Source organism: Abramis brama (assembly GCF_963993115.1).
Source record: "Abramis brama genome assembly, chromosome: 21".
NCBI classification, from domain to species: Eukaryota; Metazoa; Chordata; class Actinopteri; order Cypriniformes; family Leuciscidae; genus Abramis; species Abramis brama.
The window spans coordinates 30,244,558-30,267,167 of record NC_139983.1 but is presented as its reverse complement, the minus strand read 5'-3'; the positions used below and the strand labels follow the sequence as shown (position 1 = coordinate 30,267,167).

The 22,610-nt window shown below is 35.9% G+C and overlaps 1 protein-coding gene across 1 annotated transcript; it reads right to left on the bottom strand.

Moving 5' to 3' along the window:
* Positions 1-696: 696 nt before the first annotated feature.
* On the bottom strand, positions 697-21,794 carry hspa4l (heat shock protein 4 like). The gene is made up of 19 exons (XM_084097443.1): positions 21,454-21,794; positions 19,073-19,130; positions 18,817-18,957; positions 18,496-18,618; positions 18,307-18,406; positions 14,536-14,669; positions 14,195-14,439; positions 13,795-13,871; positions 13,554-13,705; positions 12,241-12,347; positions 11,640-11,773; positions 9,156-9,352; positions 7,521-7,598; positions 6,928-7,062; positions 5,449-5,574; positions 5,130-5,237; positions 4,814-4,933; positions 2,485-2,646; positions 697-1,629 (listed from the first exon to the last, which is right to left on the bottom strand). The coding sequence occupies exons 1-19, from the start codon at positions 21,558-21,560 to the stop codon at positions 1,453-1,455; spliced, it is 2,481 nt and encodes an 826-aa protein (XP_083953569.1). The 5' UTR covers positions 21,561-21,794; the 3' UTR covers positions 697-1,452.
* Positions 21,795-22,610: the final 816 nt, after the last annotated feature.

The following is a 22,610-nucleotide window of genomic DNA, read 5'->3' as shown; positions in this document are numbered from 1 at the left end:
ACACTTGCTTTTCTATAATTAATAACATAAATATAGCATTGACTCTTTTTGGATAGGTCACTTAAACATTGTGTTTAGGTTTAGTCAGGGATTCTCAAACTTTTTTGTCAGTCGAAACCCCCTTTGACCTAAAATATTTACAATAAGACAAGTTAAAACATTTCAATAATTTAACAACGCATTTCCAGTTAAACCAGCAGGTAAACAAATACATTTAAATCTTTTTACTGTATTTTGTTTTTTATTTTTATTTTTAAATTATGCATGTTTTTTTGTTTTTGTTTATTTAATTATTACCTTTTCATCAACTCAAGAACCCCAGTTTGTGTTAAGTTATTGTGCATCCAATAAAAAAATATTTTGTGACTCATTAATTACTCCAATGAGTAATACAAATTGAGCAAAAATCTCTTGGGGGAAAAAAATCTCCAGTTTAAATAAGACTGAACGTTTGTAAATGAGGAAAACAATTTTTATATCTTTTGATACTTATTTAAATTTAAATTAAACTTATTTAAATTTAAATTAATACAATGCATTTTTTGCCTGTATGTTTTGCAAAAAATAAAAGTTCTATATGTGCTTCTAACACTTACAAACCCTCCTGTTCTTGTCCAGATTTTATGACTATAGACTATTTTACATTTAACATTTCTCATATAAACTGGCACAATAATTTAGATGGCAACAAACACATTCAGTCATAAAGGCATGTTTTATTATTTGTGATCATCAAACCTCAAGACTTGTTATGGGACTGCATGAAAACTGGGAAAAAAGGTAATGACCGGCTCAGTACATTCTACTTTCATATGACACTACGGAGCTGAAAGCATTGCAATGTCAACAACAGGAGTGTGCCTCTATCTAAGCACCCATAAATTCAAATTACTAAAATAATATTTACAGGCTCTAAACAACACATCCTTTGGAAATTTATATTTTAAATACAAATATAAACCATATATTTATATGTATTGCATACATATTTGCTTGTTTTACCTCAATCTTAACGATTGATTGAACAGTATTTTGATTCATGTTCCCATAACAAGTTACCGTGTGATATGATTCAGCTCAAAAATGCCTTTGGCTCTCCCAAAATGCAAGTATCACATTGTTTTAGGGATAACTTTTTGTTAAGAGTGGTAGCATCGTTTCAGCTATTGAACTACATCTATTCTATATGCTCCTATCATGGATGTCCAATCCCGGATTGAGTTTCGAATACAGCTGCAACATTCAAAGGACAGCTTGACCCGATCCCTTAACAGATACAAGAGAAAAACCAACAGAGGAGCAGACTTCAACAAACAAATGCACAAATACAGCCAACTGAGTGGTGGACACAAAGAGAATGGTTCCAGCTATTGGTTCAGTGTGAGTTGAAAAGGTTTAATAGTAGCTTAAGTGAGTATGGCAGCAGAATCGGATGGTTGAGTGTGGAAGAGCTCAGTCCACCTCCATCTCTCCAGACGGAGGCTTCGTCTGCTGATTGCCTTTGCTGTCAGCACCTTGTTGCGCCGCGGGGCCGTTATGGGCCCCGTTGTTTCTGTCTCCCTCCTCTACGGGCTCCTCGGCCTTGGGTTTGGGTCGGTTGACGACAGGATTGCAAACGTCCTCTAGCTCCTGCAATTCAACACAGAGCAGATAGATTCAATTTACTGAATTATGCATTAGGTTAGACTATTGTAGCCAGTGCCAGAATATAAGGATTCTAATATTTTGTCTCATAATAAATAAATAAAAATAGAAATTATACTTTGCAGAACAGAGGACTATTTTATTATCAATTTTGCATTTGAACTATTTTCCCAACAAATTTTCATTACCGTAATGTAAACAAATCTAATTCTCTTTATTCTAATGCTAAATAATATACAATATTTCATTATAGTAGAGCACAGAACTAGACAGTCTGTCAAAATAAAAGTCCTATATTACTACATTGATGCCTTTTGTATATTTTCAGGATACTATAACATTTTATTTAATTGTTAAAGTATTTATACATCATGGTAGTATTTGTTTAGATGTCATTCATTTATGTAAATTAAAAGTAAAAAAAAAAAATAATAATTCCCCACATAAAAATTGTCATTACTACATGAAAAATCTCATTCTTATTACTTATATCAAAATATATACAGTAAATATTTAAATTAATTAGTATTAGTATTAGTATTTGTTTTACTGCCTTAAACTTGTGAAAATTTTAACTCTTACAGTTTTTATCATAATGTAGAATAACAGCAATTAGGAAAAATGCATTATCAAATGTCATTGCAGTAAAGGATTTTTTGCATGCAATTGTATCATGAAATAATATCCCAATGAAATGGCTTTCAAACAGGCTTCATTTTCTTTATGCCAAAATATAATGTCCTTTTTAAAAATGTCAAATGGCAATGATTTAATGAGATTTACTCTCACTGGTGTGATCATTCATTGACATTTTTTTACTGGAAAATTGCACAAACAAACCTGAATCTTCTGAATGATCTCTGCTACTTTGACTGCTGGGTCTTGAGCAATGGTGAGTTTGCTTTGGGCGTTCATCTTCGCATTTATCCAGCCTAAAGCTTCATTCACACTCTTCTCAACAACACCCATCTCCTCAGCGCTCAAGTGCTGGTAGCGCTCGTCCTGTTGGTCAAATAGCAGACATGTCCACAGCATTTATGGAAATGTAAAAGACATTAATGTGAAATGATTTTAAGAATAATTGATCCAATCTGAACAATGCAAAAGATTATGATGCAGTCATAAACACAATTAGTCTGACAAATATATCACTGTGTAATGATATACATGACTAAAACAACTGATATAAAGACAGTAACTTGAGACATCTTCTGTAAGATTAAAGAAGAAGAATTAGAAAGTGAATATGTTTCCTAGAGCTTAGGCATTTAACATCCTTCTGCGTACCTCCTCTCTTCCACTTAGACTGCAGTCACACCTTTTCCAATATTTGCCCCCTTAAATTGATTTTCAGGTGCATTTTTTACCTTTAAAGACAAAGTTTTTTTTAACCCTATTAAATGTATGTGTCCTGTTTTATGTCAAATTCCAAAAATTCCATTAATTTAATTATTACTATTAAGTAAACTAAATCAATAATTTCAGTCAAATGAAATCAGTATCAACAAAGTGGCACAAGCTGCTTCTAGATGTATTTACACTCTGTTTAACGCAACTGGCTTGAATGCAAATACAAAAGCACAAATAATCTTATTATGAGATGTTTTAAACAAAAACAAAAGTTCAATGGAGAAATATGAAATGATGGTAAAAACAAAGTTATACTATTAAATATTAACCTAAATTCACAAGTAGGTGGCGGCAAGTGTTTCTTAATGAGTGAGTCATCGAGTCATTCATTCATTCGGTAATGAAGCAAGTGGCTGTATTTATGAATGGGTCATTGAATCATCGACTCTCCCGATTCGTTCAAAGCTGCAGATTCGTTCACTAATGAAACACTGCTGTGTGTTGCTTGGAGACTCACAACAGTTCTGCTGTGGCTTTTGTTGGGACTATTATTTTGTTGCAAAATAGAGCGAACATTACCGACAATACTTTGTTCGAAATTGATGTCCTTTTTGTTTGTTGAACTGTTGTACAAAGTCATTGTCACATTTGCAATAGTGTGGATATTCGGGAAAATTGCATTCTTGCTCATATAATTTAGCTAATATCCACATTAACAACAAGAACTCACACAGGGCATGTTTTTGTATCAAAGAGTTTGTCTTACATCGATCTCTATGCACTGTTTGTGTCTATATTTGTTCTTCATGCTAGTAAGTGCTAAAACCCCACTTTTATAAAGGTCACAGCAGTAATGTAGCACGATGGCAGCAGACTCTGCAAGCAGCCTGTCATGTGCTTGTGTGGATGCACTCAGTTGCGGACGCTAAACATGAGGCCTTTTACAGCACTACTATTGTCCTGTTTTTACACTAGAAACGACATTTTGCCTGTTAAGTTTTAAAGGTTCAAAGTTCACCCAAAAATGAAAATTATCCCATAATTTACTCTCCCTCAAGCCATCCTAGGTGTATATGACTTTCTTCTTTCAGTCAAACTCAATCAGAGTTATATTTAAAAATATCCTGGCTCTTCCAAGCTTTATAATGGTGTTGAATGGTACCTTAGATTTTGAAGCCCAAAAAAGCGCCTCCATCCATCATAAAAGTGCTCCACAGGGGGTTAATACAGACCTTCTGAAGTGAAGCGATGCGTTTTTGTGAGATTAAAATATTCATATTAATAACTTTATAAACTATAATCACTGGCTTCCGGTAACGGCTGTGCGCGAGTCGAGATCCGGCGAATGGTACCAATGGGAAGAGCCAGGATATTTTTTAATAATACTCCGATTGTGTTTGGCTGAAAGAAGAAAGTCACCTAGGATGGCTTGAGAGTAAATTATGGGTGAACTATCCCTTTAAAGGTGGGATACAATTAAATGAACGGCAAAACTCAGCATTTTGTTCGCCTCCCCCCTCTGTCACCTCACGTACCCCCAGGATACCCCAGTTTGGGAACCACTGCCCTATAGAATAGTGGGAGACATGGCAAGGTACATTATATAGCTTGTAGATGATGAAAAAATGTAAGCTACGAGAGTAATTAGGCCAGTAGATATCCCAAATAAAACCCATTAATGCCTGTAAAAAAAAAAAAGGTTTGACATCACCCTAATGCTGCTAAAAACACAACAGGCAAGAACTGCTTTATAGTTACAAAAACTTTTCTAAATCAACATAACTACACAATATCATAAACTGATGGAATTACAGCTTACCTTCTGTCTATACACGTCCACCGCCTTCATAAAAAGCTGAATTTTCTTGCCCAGCTCATCAAACGCTCTGGGTCGGCCCTCATGCTCTCTGTACCGCTCTTCAATGGGCTCACCAAACCTCTACAAAACACAAAGACATTTTTAACAAACATTTTCACTTCAGGTTTTTCTTTGAAAGAACTAACCCTTGTGAAAAAGACATACACTTAGGAATTAAGAGGTAAATCATGCTAGAAGAAGGAAAAATGCATGTATAAACAGTTTGAAATAATGCAAAATGTTATAACGTGCATTATCTGAACACTAAAACACCTACTTTGAGTTCAGACAGTTTGTCCTGATAGATTTCTTTCTCCTGGTCCTCTCCTTCTTCATACAGCCAGTTCTCTGTGTCTTCAAGCATTATGGTGAGCTGGTTACTTTCCTGCAAAATATAACGTCAACATGCATACATGATAAGTCTGACATGTGATTCGTTTTGGTAGCTAAGTATTTGTAATGTTCTGTTCGATTTATAAAATGATGAGATTCTGTGAACTGCAGAATTGAGGTAGATCATACTGAAAATAAAACATAAGCCCCCTAGTCTGTTGTCTGAGAACAACAGCTCCAGATAACAGAGATCATGTGCTCACATTCTGAGTGACATATTTCTCATAGATGCCACATAGTTTGTCTCGCAGGTCGTAAACATATTCCTCCACAGCATTTTTAGCATCATTCCTCTCCTTTTCCAGCTTGTCCTGTATGATCATTTTTTTCTGGAAGACAGAATGCACATACATTTACAAACATTGTAACTTTTCACCCAATTCAGTCACACAAAGATTCTCAAACACTGTAATTATCCACATGGAACAGTAAACATAGCCTTGTGAAAAAGAAGTGTGCTTAATTGTATTGAATGGGCATTTGTAGTGTACTTAAAATCTTAAAAGTATATATAGATTGTTTTTAATTACTTGCAGATAATATAATAATGAAATAAAAGGCCACTTATGTGCACTAAAAGAGACATACTTCAAGGGTTAGTTCACCCAAAAATGAAAACACTTTTACACTTTTAAAAAGTGCACTTTGTAATAATGTCAAACTACAAGTAATTTTAAATCATTATGTTGTAGTTATCATTTGTTGTGTTTTAAAGAAGTGCACTTATTTTGCTATCTCATGTACTTATTTTTCACAAGGTTATATTTAGACAAAATAAATATTATTGAATCTGAAACTCGAAACCACCAGTGTGGAGACAAAAAAGTACAGTCAAACATGTAATATTTTCTAATTTAAAGGGATATATTAAAGACATCATGGTAAGTAAATGATGACAAAATTTTATTTTTAGGTCAACTATATCTTTTAAGTAAACCCAAAATTTCATCCATTCATCCATCTGCCGTTTCCTGCATTAACAATTGCTTTTGTCAAGTTGATCAAAATATAAAAAACTGTTTCTCTGTCGAACAGTCTTAGCACCAAAACATCTACCAAAGTGGAAAACTTTTATAAAATTGAAAAAGACAAAAACAAATTGCTCAAAATGAATTGAAAACCAGGAATTTGCATTAAGAAATATTGTCGATTCATGCTTTTTTTGTTGACTAACAAAAATACAATTGCATAAAGCTATGATGCCAATGTTCAGCCTTGATTAGAGCTATATAGTGTGAGATTACACACTACACAAAAGACAAATGGAGTATTTGTTTTTTAATGATAAACGATGAAACAGTAAGTGTAGGACATAAGTCAAATGCCTAGAGCTATGCTGTCGCTTCACTGACGTAATGATCTACTAATATCTTTCCCTGTGGTGTGAATCGAGCTCTGTCATGGATATTCAAATCAAGCAATTTTAGCAACGTGCAGAGTACAGAGTCAGTTCTGCTGGCAGGTGTTATGAGCAGGAGCTACTTAGAGACAAATATAATGAGTACATATAATAAACCTGAATGCTGCCTAAAAGTGCAGAAAATGGAGCTCTGAATCAAAAATGCACAGGGTGAATGCTTCTAAAGACGACTGCTTTGAACTGAGATGATTTAATGATCGCAGCACTCCACATGTTCTCCAGGGAAATGAGGCTGACTGAAAGTGAATGGAAAAGCACTTGCCTCGTATTCAACAAAGTTGTTGAGCACATCTCGATCCAGCTGTCGGGTGGTGTTGGCCAAAATGGGCAGATCAACACTCTTCACCTTTGACTTGGCTTTGCTACTGCTTGCACCTTGATCTTGTTTATCACCATCCTTTGAGAAAATAAGAAAATTGAAAAGATATAAGCGAAAACATTTATTTTATTAATACACAATTATCAGGAAGCACTTTAACAGGGTCATATCAATATCAGAGAAATCAAATTGTTTTACCATTACTTTAGGAAACCACAACTTCTAAGCTACCCAAACGGACAGACAGACAGACGGTAGAACAATAGAACGATAGAACGATAGAACGATAGATAGATAGATAGATAGATAGATAGATAGATAGATAGATAGATAGAACGATAGATAGATAGATAGATAGATAGATAGATAGATAGATAGATAGATAGATAGATAGATGCAAATGCAAAAAAGCTAAAATCTTAAACTAAAATGATAAGAGGACCACAGGGAAAAAGTTAAATTATGCATGATATTACCACTTTATTAAAGTAACAATAAACAGCATGCGGGAATCTATTCTTCAAGATAAACTGTACCTTGCTGCCAGAGTTATTCAGTCTTTCCTCTTCAGTGGGCTGTTCTCCTTGGCCTTCCTGGTCCACCTGCATTTTATTCTGTTAACAAACGTGTAGACACAGCATCAGTGATCTGACCCAGCAGCTTTACTGTCCACAAATAAGCTCACAGTGCTTGAAATATTTGCTAGTTTTGAATATTCTTCATAAACGGAGGACCATTGAATAGCTGAGGCTGAGAGACATAGAAATCAGTACAATACAGACTTCCTCCTCTCACACTCACAAGACAAATGAAACAAAAGCAATGCCATTAATGAAATGAAATTAACGAAAAGCCATGTAACTGACATAAACTGAACTGAGCTATTCTACTTCAAAATATTTTTCTTTTGGCTCTTGATGCTGAAAATTTAGCTTTGCCATCACAGGAATCAAGTACAATTTAAAATATATTCAAAATAGAAAACATTAAATGATGTACTTTATTTAAAACACTATTTAAAATTGTAAGAATATTTTACAATATTGCTGTTTTTACTGTATTTTGGATTTTAAAAAATGCATCCTTGATGAGCATAATAGACTTCTTTCAAAAACATATAATCTTACCAACCCCAAACAATGGTAGTGTATTAGATTTTTTATAAATACATACACAAACTTTTGAACACACTAATTTTACATTTCTCATCATGTAAAAAAGACTTTTGCTCAAAATACTTGATACTGTTTTTCAGACAAATATAAGTACAGTGCATAGTATATGTACTGATTGATTGAATGAGGTCATAATTATGCGCCCGGACAACTTTTGGCCTAGTTTAAAGCAACACCAAAGCACTTTTCCTCTGCGGTCCCCCTACAGGTTGGAAGTGGAATTGTCCATTACCGCTGTCGTAAATAATTTAGCTACCGCACCGTCACACGCACGCTATTTGTTTATCCAGCACCGGCTTTGGAAATAACGATGACCACAGACAAGGTAGAGTATGTTGCATGATTTTATGAAAGTATGATGTATTGCAACATCAGAAACGGCTTTATAAAGGCTCCACTTATCAGCTGTAGTAACGCTTGCCGTAAAGCAATTCTAATTTGTAGTTTCTTATGTCTCATTCGAACTACAGATCCGCTACCCGATCGGGCAAACTTGCATAGAGCGGTTATAGCCGATAGAGGGTCGCAAAGCGAATGCAGAAGTGCCGTTCACCCTGTTACGACTTGATGAACCACTGAAACAATTTTGGAAACATAATTTTAAGGCACAAAATAATCTTTGGTGTTGCTTTAAAAAAACGTGCCAAATTACAGCTGTTGATAGGATGTCAGAACCGTGAAAAGCTAAATAAAGTAATACCCAACACAAGAACGACAATCCTCCTCCTCCAGGACAGAGGTGTCATCTCCAGTGCTGAGTGCAAAATTAGTGACAAAGAGCAAAACGAATGCTAATGTTGTGCCTGTGTGTGTATATAATCGTTTTCCACAGAAGAAAGAAAGTCAAACTGGATTGGAACAACATGAAGATGACAGAATTAGCATTTAGATATTTCTCTCTAGAAATTGCCAACAGTCTGATGGCCACAAAACTAGAATTAGAATTAACTATTAATTTACCCAAATACTTCGTTTTTGCCGGTCAGTGTCTCCTACCTGTTCCTCCGGCCTGCCCTCATTCTGTACAGTCGGCTCTGTGTCCATGTGCACATCCTCTGCCTCTCCTTTCTGCTTCTCTATCAGAGAGGCACTGGACACGCTGAAGATCCCGTGCACATTCACACGCACTTTCACCTTGACCTTTGAACTGTCCCCATCAGGTTGCGGCACAACATTCTGGACGGTAAAGCGGCCTGACCACAACAGAACAACATGGTAATCAGAACTAGAATTAGACAATAATAGTATTAGTATGGCAGGGTCAGAAACTAATGGTGCCTTGGGGCAAAAAAAGTCACTAAAATGAAAAATATTCCCCCCTAAATTCAAAATAAGGGGGCAAAAAAATGCATAATTAAACTAAATCTATTACGGCTGTCACGGTAAAATATGAAAATGGATGAAAAGTGTTGATTGAGGAATTACATTTATATGTGCTCACATTGCATCAGATTTCTTTTTACATGTTTTTTGCAGGGTTGAGCATTTTAACCAATCACTCTTATCTGTTGAGCTTATGAATGCAATGAGCAATCAGAGGCGTTTAGATTAGTCACCGCTGATTTTAACCAATCACACTTATCTGTTGAGCTTATGAATGCAATGAGCAATCAGAGGCGTTTAGATTAGTCACCGCTGAATGTGCCGGAGTTACGTTCAGTGCATGCATTCGCTCAAAATAAACAAAGTGCAGATACGATGCAAGTAAGAGATTCATTTTGCAGCATCGAGAGCTTCGGTGATTATAACGATTGTTTTTGCACGAGTGCAAAACTCTCGCTAGACTGACGTCATGGACAGCTTCAGCGAAAGGGAACGTTATAAATTCTTTGCTCACTTTCTATATATCATTTATTCCTAGTTTTAATAACTAAAATAACCAATAATACTTTACAATAAGGTCTCATTTGTTAACATTAGTTTATGCATTAACTGTCATTGTTTGATGTGTTTTGGTTTCGTTTTCAAGGACTTTTAGTATGTTTATCTTTGCTTCCTGTTTCCTCGTTCCTATGTTCCTGTTTATTATCAGTTTCCTTGTTTTTTTCCATTATCATTAATTAGCACACACCTGTCTGTACTTTAGCTTGTTATCCTGTGTATGTATGCCATCTGTTTCAGTTCCTCTTTGTCTGGTGTTATGTGTGTATCAAGCACACTGCTGCTAATTAAAGTTTCTATTTGAACTACAGCTTCGCTCATCTTCCTCTTCTTTGACTATCCGTGACACTAACAATGAACAATGTATTTTTAAAGCATTTATTAGCCTTTGTTAATGTTAGTTAATGAAAATATTTATTTTCATATTAGTTCACAGTGCATTAACTAATGTTAACAGATACAACTTTTAAATAAATGTATTAGTAAATGTTGAGCTATGATAGCTAATAGCTATGATTAATAAATGCTGTAGAAAGGTTGTTCATTGTTAGCAATATTAAGTAATGTAGTTAATTAATGACCCATGTGAAATCATGATTTTCTAATGTGTAAAAAGCAATAAACTAATTAATAAATATTTCTTGTTTTGTCTGTGTAGCCAGAATATTACATGGCGTTTACCCAAACACAAAACATTTATGTCTTCTATTAATTCCACTATTAATAATTTTTACAATATCAAGATCAATAATCGACAATAACGACTTTTGTCATAATATTGCAGCCCTACCCAGTAATTTTTATTTTATTTTATAATTGATATACTTTATGTAGGCTATTTACATCATGCAATTCTTGTGTGAATACCTCTATGCCACCTTTGAGCAGCATTAAACAGTTTGTGTAAATACTAGGCATGTGACGGTATCAAATTTTCACATCACAATAATTTTAATCACATTTTACAGTATTGAATCATAAGTATTGTCCTCCTAACATGTGTAATACTTTTTTTCTAATAACAATTTTTTTTAAATACAATAAAATGCTAAACAAATACAAAAACAATACATATATCGTATTAGCGTACGTCAGCACATGGAAATCAATCCCAGCACGCAAATAAAAGTTATTTTCTGACCCTGCCATATGCGAAGTGCATTAGGCCCACACACACTCAACAGACATACACTCAGTACTGAGAGAGTTCACACTCACAGTGCATATGATGTGATGGGAGTTAGAGCTTAAGGGACGTCATGTCTCAGTCCTAATTACCTGGCATGTTGGTGTATTTTGACACATCTGTGACCCTAACCCACTTCAGTTAATGTGTTGAAGATATAACAGGTGCTCGGACACAATGAATCACAATGCTGAGGGCAATCTTAATCAAATGAGGACATGAACGACTATTTAAGGGTCCCCTGGGCTTCACACCAGAGTAATTGGTCTCATTTTGGTCGTAAATTAGGCTAGAGAAATCTGACTCAAAGTGAATCATTTCATACTGATTGCTATAGATGTTTAAGTAAAGTCTGGTTTAAGAATTACAGAATGTAATCATGAGGATGAAACACAACACACAGTAATACACACCTATTCTGCTATCTGGATAGGGCAGCTCATGTGGAGAACTATAGAATGCTTCCAGGTCAAACGGTTCCTTCTTGTGAAAGGTGATGACCTTGGAGAAAGGTGCTGCATGGTTTTTATTGTACACCTCACATTCCCTGAAGACGGAAAAACAACAGTTAGAAAACAGGTCGTCGCTGCTATTGCATGTTGCTGCTCCAGTGATTTATAGCACATTACTGTGCATTTGCTAGGATGATATGTGTGGTTAGCTTGTGTTCGTTGGTGTGTATTACATTCTCATGCCTAGATGGCTTGGGTCCCTTCTGCCATGTAGGTCTTTTTTATGGCCCACCAGGTGCAAATGAAAGTGTGATTGCCAAGAAATTTAATATCACGCCTCTCCCCAATAAGCCGCATGATTAGAGGTATCATTCATTGGAGCCAGTTATTATGTTGATGTTTAATTCTTGGGGCTGACGGTTTGTTCATATGAGCAAAAGCAATAGTGATGCTTGCCTTAGTGAGCATTACAAATAAATAATGACATGTAAAACAGAATAACTAGGACACAATGTACTTAATTCAGATATGTGCACTTGATTCAAACAGGGAAGGCTCTTACCCAACACTTTCATCTGTCTGAGACTTCCAGCGAAGAGTAATCGGGAAGGGAACAGCGTCTGTAATGGAGAACTCTCGGACTTTGAAGGCTGGGGACAGGATTGCACACTTACCACACACACACACACACAGAAAATAAACATTTATGTATATACAAGCAAATGCAGTTACATAAGCTGTCTAAATCAGAGACAGCGTTGCATGGTAATCCATGCATGCATCACACAGATTTCATCTGGTTTCTACACCTCTCCCACAGAATCCACAGACTCCCCAGGGAACTGGCACAAGTATTGTTCAACTGTTCTGTATCACAGCCTCACACTGCTCACACATTTTCTGTGTCTGTGCTGACATGCCTGTTATCAAGGCCATTTTAAGTGCTATCGACAGATCTGGGTAACACTTTATTTTGATGGTCCCTTTCTGTTGATTATAAGTAACTTTGCAACTACATGTCAACTAACTCTCATTAGAGTATTAATAGAGTGTCTGCTTAATATCTGCCAACTCTTTATTGTGATGCTCCCCAACAGACATTCAACTGACTATAAGTAACTTTGCAACTACATAACTACATTTGCAACTAACCCTACCAGTCTACTAATACTCTACTAACACTCTTATGAGAGTTAGTAGACATGTAGGTGCAACACACTTATGGCGCTTTTCCACTACACAGTACCAGCTCGCCTCGGCTCGACTCGACTCGGCTCTGTTTGGTTTTCCACTGTGTAAAAGTTGTACCTGTACCTGCTTCCAAGTACTTTTTCTCGTACCACCTCCGGCGAGGTTCTAAGCGGGCTGAGGCGAGCTGAGGCGATACTAAAATGTGACGTGAAAACACGACAGATTGCTGATTGGTCAGAGAGAATCGTCACTATTCACTGCGTCATCATTGCACGCGCCAGACGGAGTATCCTGAATAAAAAAAACAGCAAAAACAAAAATAAAAACATCCAAAAATAGCATACACTCGATTTCCTCTATTGTCCTGTGTGTGTGGGTAGCGGGTGTGTCTCGCGCGTCTCGCGTAAAAGATTAAGTCACGGCAGTTTCCTGCGGCGTCGCTATGACGACCAGGTACTATTGTGGAGGTACTATCTGCAATGGAAAACGGAGCGAAAAGCGAGCCGAGCCGAGTCGAGTCGAGTCGAGTCGAGTTGAGCTGGTACTGGTAATGGAAAAGCGCCATTATAGTCAACAGAATGTGTTAAAGGGACCATCAAAATAAGATTATGATCACACCACCTGATTTTTTTAACCTTTTATGGCTTTAAGAATCATGGCACACAACAGAGAGGTGTTTTTTACCTGTAATGCACATCCGCGAGCTACAGCCTCGTCTGCGTTCAGTGTGGTGCTGATGTCTTTACAGAAGAACTTTGAGATTCTCTCCTTTATGGCTGGGGTTCTGGTAGCTCCTCCCACCACCTCAATGGCATAGATCTCGTCTCTGCTGAGCTCTGTACCAGAACAAATACATACATATTAGGAATGGATTTAAATTTCACATCTGTGGTGATTGATGATTCTTTGGTGAACTGCTGCTTACTTGATTGTTCCATGACTGATTTCAATGGCGCCTCCACTCTCATCAAGAGCTGAGTGCACATCTCTTCAAACTGAGCCCTGTGTCCAATCACAATAACATGTTTTTGCTCAAACCATCAATCCAACTCCAAAAGAACAATTACCATTTTGCATTAAGCCTGAGATGCTTCATTTGCATATATTTCATTTAACAACACTTTGCATCTACTTGCAACAGCCAATAACAACTCTGTTATTTACTAGCAACAAAAGTGTTTTGCAATGCAACATGAAAGGACATTGTTCCAAACAAATACATTCCTTTGATGTAAATACATAGTAGTTAAAGAAACCTGATATAAAGTGGGACCATAATAATAATAAATTATGATATATTTAGTGTACATGTGAACAGGAATTACCTGTTCATTTTCCCATGGACATCGATGTCATTCATGAAGCACTCAATGTTGAGAGGGAGATCGGAAGAGTTTGCACTCATGAGTTTCTTCAGTTTCTCACACTCCTGGTTGAGCCTCAGAAGGGCTCTTGGGTTGTCTTTAACATTTAGTTTGAATCGGTTTTTGAAGTCTTCACAGAAATACTCCACCAGTATTTCATCAAAGTTGCGTCCGCCCAAATATGGGTCAAATGCTGTAGCCAACACCTGAAACAAAAAAGGGTTTGATAATATCTTTCAGGCTTCGTGAAGGATTAAACATAATATTTTGAAGTAAACATAAATGATATGAATAACATAGACCTTCAATTTCCCCTTGTTAAAGGAAGTGATGGAGACTTGATAAGATGAGTGTCCAATGTCAACAAACACAACATTGCGGGGTTTCTCCTCTGGGTTTGGCAAGTCCTGTTTATAGATGCCGTAAGCCAAGGCCACTGCAACAAGAATCAAATGACAATTTGTGAAAAGGTCTTGTGGACTGTAAAACTAGACAGAGGTGAGAATAATTCTTCTAAATGTGGTTCATCCAAACATCCAATTAACATTATAACCAACTATTCTGTCTAATATATTACACAATTATCTATTTTACCATTAATATACATGGAATCCAAATTAATAATTTCACACATAATAGTGTTTTTATGAAAGTAATATTAGTTTTTCTGGCCATTTTTAAGCAAAGATACAGTAAGTAGTATACTGTGCGTCCATCCAAATGTCATACAGACACAAGATATGCAGCTTACAGTAAGCCAAGAAATATTTAATTATGATCGGTCAATTGTAGCATTCTGTGGGCATTCAGTATATTGTGGTATAATGAGGTTTAAACTGTATAATGGATGTACTACTAAGCTGTCCCAGTTTCATGCGTCTCTCATATCATTTATTTGGTAAAGAGCAGTGTATAAAGTGGGATATTACATAGTCAGATGTCATTGATATCACGGCCACAAATTAAGAATCTGCTATTACAACTTACTAATTCTTCCTTATGTACTATATTTATGTGCTATACTGGTAGCACGTTATTTTGCAGTCCTGTTCCCCATGTACATACTATGTACTTATTAAAGTAATTGCAATAACTGGGTATTAACTAGGTACTAACTCTGAACCTCACCTAAACCTAACCTTAACCCATGTAGTTACCTTATATTACCAGTACTTTCTTAGGTAGGTTCTGTAAGTACAGTACCAGTCAAAAGTTTGGAAACAGTACTATTTTTAATGTTTTTGAAAGAAGTCTTTTATGCTCATCAAGCCTACAGTTAAAACAAAACAAAACAAAAAAAAACAGTAATATTATGAAATATTATTACAATTTAAAATAATGGTTCTCTTTTTTAATATACTTTAAAATGTAATTTATTTTTGTGATGCAAAGCTGAATTTTCATCAGCAAGTACTCCAGTCTTTGGTGTCTTATGATCCTTCAGAAATCATTCTAATATGCTGATTTATGATCAATGTTGGAAACAGTTGTGCTGCTTAATATTTTTTTTATAACCTGAGATACTTTTTTCAGGATTATTTGATGAATAAAAAGTTAAAAAGAACTGTATTTATTTAGAATAGAAATCTTTTGTAACGATATACACTACCGTTCAAAGGTTTGGGAACAATAACTATTTTTTTTTTAAGAAATTAGTACTTTAATTCAACAAGGATGCGTTAAATTGATAAAAGGTGATGGTAACGATTTATATTGTTAGAAATGTTTTTATTTTGAATAAATGCTGTTTTTATGAATAAATGCTGTTAACGTTTTACTCATCAATGAATCCTGAAAAAAGTATTCCAAAAAAATATATTAAACAGCACAACTGTTTCCATCATTGATAATAACTGAGTATCAAATCATCATATTAGAATGATTTCTGAAGGATCATAAGACACCAAAGACTGGAGTACTTGCTGATGAAAATTCAGCTTTGCATCACAAAAATAAATTACATTTTAAAGTATATTAAAAAAGAGAACCATTATTTTAAATTGTAATAATATTTCATAATATTACTGTTTTTTTTTGTTGTTTTTTTTTTTTAACTGCAGGCTTGATGAGCATAAGAGACTTTCAAAAACATTAAAAATAGTAATGTTTCCAAACTTTTGACTGGTACTGTACATGTAAGTGCACCTACTGTAAAATAATGTGCAACCACTATACCTTATGTAATTATGTACTATAGACATGATTTAAAGGTGCAGTAAGCGATTTCTGAGAAACACTGTTGATATCTGAAATCAACCCAAACAAACAGACCCCTGCCTTCATTGCCCTGCCCCCTCTCTTTATCATAGCTGAAGAACAAAAAATTAACATACAGTACATAAGAGTAAATACAAGCAAGAGTTAGTCACCAGCAGCTCCAGACAAACAATGACACTTAAAACTGTGCTGTTACTGGAGCTAACATTACAACAACAGTATATCTCGGTTCTGTGAAACAGCAAAACCAATGTTACTCACGTATGGAGCAGAAACAACACAACCTCACATCCGTTTTCAGCTCTTCCCGCTTAGGTCTCTCCAGCGCTCAAAATATTAACGCGGGTCCTAAAGCTCTTGCCTGATCATAACCCTTCTTTTCCCAGTGAAATTCCTCTGAGCTTTTCTCTTTTGTAATGTCTCTCAGCCATCTCTCTTTCTACAGTCTCTCTCTCTCCTCCTCCATCATGAGAGGACACGCCCCCTACTGCTGATTGGCTACAAGTGTGTTGTGCTGCTCGGTCCGATCCACTTTCAACAGCTTTCTCAGAAATAGTGTACTGCACCTTTAACTAAATTGACATGAGGTAACAAATTAGTGCAATGTGGCCACAATTTGACTACAACAAGGGAAAGAATTAGTACAACGTGGCCACGGTTTATCTCAATTAAAACAAGGGAATTAATTAATATAACACTGTCATGATTTAACTAATATAAGGGAACAAGTTAGTACAACGTGGCCACAATTTAACTAAAATATGTTTTTATGAATTAGAACAAATTATAACAACTTAGATTCTTAATTTGTAATTTTGTGATAATAACCTGCTGACTGTATATTATGCCTTGCTTACTTAATTGTCATTGTTGTCTGAGTTACAATTTATGTTGGCAAATCTAATGTTCTTGACTTATAGAAGTAGAAGTTCTCCACAGTCAATCAAACCACTTGTGCATAACACAAACAACTGTTTAGTTGCCCAACAGGAGCAGAAACCAGCATCATTATTATTACAAACAGTTACTCAGTCCAAGATGTTGAAAATAAATGACTAAGGAAACATCATTACACAAGGGAAGGAAACAGTAATCACTTGTTTCATGAATCATGTACATGTCAATCATCCCACATTAAATATGCTTAACACCCTCACACATTCAGCTAGAGCAGGGGATCTGCAACCTTACGAGGGTTTAATCATTATCGTGAGAGTAATAGTGAGAAAGAGAGAAAAATATGTATTAATTCTAAGCGATGTTGGGTGACGTCACTTCTTATTGACGTTCAAAGTATTGTCAAACAAAACGGAGACTAGCTCGACCCTCCCTCCTCCTCATCCCGTCCCACAAAAAAATTTTGGCCTAAAATCGCTTAGAGCACCTTTAATTAGTCCTTTAGAAATGCTGAAGTTCATGTACAGTATGCCAATCTACCCTTACAGTAAATCTACATAATAGTCATGCAGCCTCTTTTAAGGTGTTCACACTTGGCGTTCGGTTCCCTTGGTTCTTTTGGTCTGGTCCAAAAGAGAAAATAATACATTTAGCCCTGGTTTGCTTAGAATTCACACATTAATTTTTTAACACAGAACTCACAAGGAGTTTAGAAAATGTTTACACTGTACACTGGTAACTTGCAATTGTTCCCTTTAAGTGCTATTTGTACCTTTTTTAATGCATTAAAAATATGTTTTGTTGATATAAATCAATGTGTTTAGGTTGACTTAAATAATATTTTTGACTTGAATAAAACAATTTAGATGGTACCATTGTTAGGTTACTATTTTATTGTTCAGTGCAGTTAGTTATATAACCAACATTAAAAAAAAAAAATTTTGCTTAATTTTACAGACCTGCTGTTGTGTCATTAATCAGCCTCAAGCAGTTCAGCCCAGCAATCTGAGTTGCATCCATCAGGGATCTCCTTTCTACATCCGTGAAGAAGCTGGGGACCTGGAGAGAACCCAAACATGTCAAAGAGATGACAAGCATGACAAATCACTACGGAAATATGCTAGGTTCAATTATTCAGAAGCACTCACAGATATCACACAGTCCACCACAGGCTTCTTCAAGGCATGCTCAGAAGTTTCCTTCAGCTTGGTGAGCAACATGGATGTCATCTGCTCAATGGTAAACACCTTGTCCTCATTCAGATAACGTACCTGAAACATGGGCAAATGCATGTAATCTCTAGCATATTTAACATTCTAGAATGTCTTCTTCTTTTTAAAGGGGCTATATGTAAGAATTTGTCAATTTTTTGCTTTAGTCCAAAACAGCCTAGCTTTTTGGGACGGTGGTCTACAATAGCAAAATAAAGTGTTTCAGAGTGATGGCAGAACACAGTTACAGTATTTTACCTTTATTCCAGCGTTGCCATTGTCCAGTTTGTGAAGGCTGTAAGGCAACTTGGATTTTTCCCCTTGAACAAATGGGTCATCGAACGCTCGACCGTGAAACTTCTTAAAGCCGTGAACCGTGTTCTTAAAGTTAGTTATGATCTGCAGAGGGCATGTTTATTGGTTAATAGCACACTTAATCTGAGTACCTTTACAATTATCAAATATTTCAAAGGTTCAATAAAGTAGAAAGCATGAAATGACCAGCATTCCGTACCTGACTTTTAGCAGCATTTCCAATCGTCCGGTTTTTAGAAGCCAGAGAAATGCATGCTCTGTTGGGAAAGATGATAAGTTCATAAATGTATAATGCATTTTGGTAACACCCTCCATATTTTATTTCCAAACTGATGCATTATAGAACCTGGATGAGTAGGGTGTGGATCAGCACCTTGGACAGCGACTTAACTAGTGTTTATCACAAGCCTTTTCTGAGTCTCGACTACGTTATGATGTGGAATAAGCTTTTGAGGTTTGAAAAGGCATACCAAGGTATATCACGACTGCTAGCAGCTGGAGGTCCTCAAAATATTTGACTTCTGCATTTCATAGCAACTAGATTTGATGATAGTGGAACTTATTAGTGGAATTAAACGAGCTACAAACTGAAGGAAAAAAAACAAATATTGTGTATAAATGAGTTGTATTAATTAGATTCATAATTTGGTCAACATGTTCAAAACTATTTTTTGGTTTAAGTCAACAAATTTGGGTGCAACCTGCTTTCTTTTTTTCTTTCTTTTTTTGCAAAATGTGTTTTACATGCTATCAATCAATACTATAATGTGTGAAATGTTAATTCACTTAAAGAATGAATGAAATTACACTATACAGGATGTGTGACAAAATAATCACACATGTATAAAGGTCAGTAGGCAGTTATTTATAACTACTAATATGACCTATGTAATATGAGGGAAAGTTTCTAAAAATCCCTTTTGTCTTTACAAAACTGTATGACTTTCGTTTTTCTGTGGAACATAAAATATATATTTAAGAAATATTTGTGTCCATACAATGGTTATCAAAACCATTTGGTTACCGACATTCTGTGTTCCTTTGAAAAAAAAAGGCAGGTTTGGAATGACATGAGCGTGAGTAAATTATGACATGTATATACAAACTATCCCTTTAAGAATGAAAATAACATTGATGCTGCCTGATTTTTGTTGCTGTAAATCTCTGATATTGTTGACAAAAATCAGGAGCACAGCTGTAAAACGTCATACAATTTCCTTCTGTCAGGGCATAGTAGCAATGTTTCTTTATAATATTTCCGTTTTCATAACTTCAGTAGATATTAACCTGCATGAGGTATTGAGTTATGGTGTAAAGGCAGATGGTTTTTGAGATCATATTATGGCATAATAGCTTTAAAATCAAATGAAAGCTGCAAATGTGTTATGAACATCCTAGTCATCTCCGATTAACTTCAGTGCAAAAAAAAAACCTGATTGCCATGTACAGTTGTGGTATGTGTTATTATGTCAGGGTAGCACAACTGCAAAAAAGGCTATTTTATTATGAATTGACAAGGTAATAACAGTAAAGATGATAATGCTTCATCCAGAGGAGCCCAACTGATCCTTGTGGCAGAGTGAAAAGGATAGTAAATCTCTCTCAAATACTGGTGAAAAAAAAAGAAGCTAATTTCAAGTATGGGTAGGTTGGTACACTTTCCATGTCAGGTGGTACAACTGCAGTAAATACATAAACTATATGTTGTACCGCCTGACGACAACAGTCAAATAAATGTATTTAAACACTTTGAAATGTCATTTAACAACTGAAACTTGTTTAAACACATTGTTCATGCCTCAAAAAGATGCATTACATCAGTTTTGAAAATACTTTATTCATCAATGACCCATACAAAGAACGTCTCTAGAACGTTCTTATTTGGTTCCAAAAAAATAACCAAATGGGAACCATATAGGAACGTTAGGGGAACGTTCTGTGTTTGAGTAAGCACTGCAGTGACCTCCTACTTTGATTGATTTCCTTCATTTGTCCAAAAGCCCGTGTATGAAAATACAACAAAATATTGAGTTTTAATTTAGATTGTGTGTGCTGCCGCACCCAAACGAGTGTCGACAGACAAAACAGCCTAAACGGCCTCGGTCACAGTCTCGTGGATTCACCCCATGCAGGGTGAGGTGTCAGATTATTCCGTTCCCGTGAGGTGCTCGTGCACGACATGCAGGTAGAATTCGTGTGTGAAAAGCCACAAAACCGCTACTCTAATTAATTTCACTAGCGACTGAGTGTGTATATGGCATGTGGGAATTGCACGCCGTGCGTGTCTTATTCACAATATCAAATAACGACAATAAGCCTTGTGATAATACGCTAACTGGATAAATAAAAGCACAAAACAGCATACTTTAGCACTGCTCTCAGGCATAATTAAGGGCGTAGCAATCATTGATAAGACTCATACTGATCTTTTCGTGCAAAAGGGAGGTTTAGCATCCTTCGGACAAAACTGACAGTCGCAGGAGCAACATACACTGGATCGGGAACATTGCCAGCTAGACAACAGCAAACGTTGCGTAACAACACAGCATCATTTTACAGAGATGGCAATGCTATACTTACGGAGTGCATCTGTCACTGTATTCATTTGCAATGGTTTCAATACCGCCGCTCCTGGCAACAGCGATGTAACAGTTCTGGAAACCCACATCAATTCCCACCACAGACATGTTCAGTCCTTATTTCTTTATTCTCAACACCTCCGGTCCAGTTTTAACAGTGCAGCTGGGTGAGAACACAACACCCCTATTCTACAGTATGTGTCTGAGTGCGCTAGAAGAATTATACGCTATTATGTAAGTCAGGCTTTTTATAGATAATTCTTCCTCTCTAATCCTATAGCAGAGAACGCTTCTACTGCATTCTTGCAGCCTCCACTGATATTGTCAACCGGCAATATGGGTAAACCTGCGCATTTGTTAAGAGCCTGGAATTCAGTTAAGCCCCGCCCACCTGCGGTTCTGATTGGATACTGGACTCCAGCCATCCGTTGGATTGGTGCAGCATCCCAGATAAGGACGAAAAATCTAGAACCTGGAGAGAGAAGCTCGCATTTTTACGTCACTGGGAATGACCGAGCAATTAAACGACCTATGGAGAATGTCAAGGGTCAATCACTGGATGTGGTGATGGAGAGAAATAAATAATTAATTAAAGAAAGAAAGAACACCACCATCTCTATAATCGAAAATAGGCAATATTTCAATATAACTGAAGGCAGATATTACAGAAAGGCGTTGCTGAATGGGTTTATTCATTTTTTTTCTTGTCATATAATCTGTTGTTCATATTCCCGGTGAAATTATGTCTGTCTGTCCTCCCATACTTGAAAAAACCCCAGTTGAATCGATTTGATTTTCTATGTTAAAATCTAACAATTATAAAATTAGATCCCTATTTTTTAAAGAGAATATCTCTACTCCTGTCCTTTTCTATTGGAACATTATTTTTAATAATGTAACTTGTCTCAAGTTTGGTCGTTGTCCCAAAAATTCCTCCTTACAAATAAGGTTAACGAAATCTCATACAAAATAATTCATATATAGAGTCTATCCTACTAAGCAATTTTTACAAAAATAAAAAATATTGAAACTTTCTGTGAAAGTTCGACTGAAACCATTTCTCATATGTTTTGGTCCTGCCAAGATACACATTGTTCTCTGATTCATTGCTGATACTATTTTAAATACTTTTCTCTTAACCTATGAGTATGTTGTATA

Coding starts and splice junctions, on each gene's coding strand:
- hspa4l (XM_084097443.1), bottom strand. CDS start 21,560: ATGTCTGTGGTGGGAATTGATGTGGGTTTCCAGAACTGTTACATCGCT. Junction 12,348..13,553: donor CTCGCGGATGTGCATTACAG/GTAAAAAACACC, acceptor GTGTGTGGTAAG/TGTGCAATCCTGTCCCCAGC. Junction 7,063..7,520: donor TGAATAACTCTGGCAGCAAG/GTACAGTTTATC, acceptor ATTTTCTCAAAG/GATGGTGATAAACAAGATCA.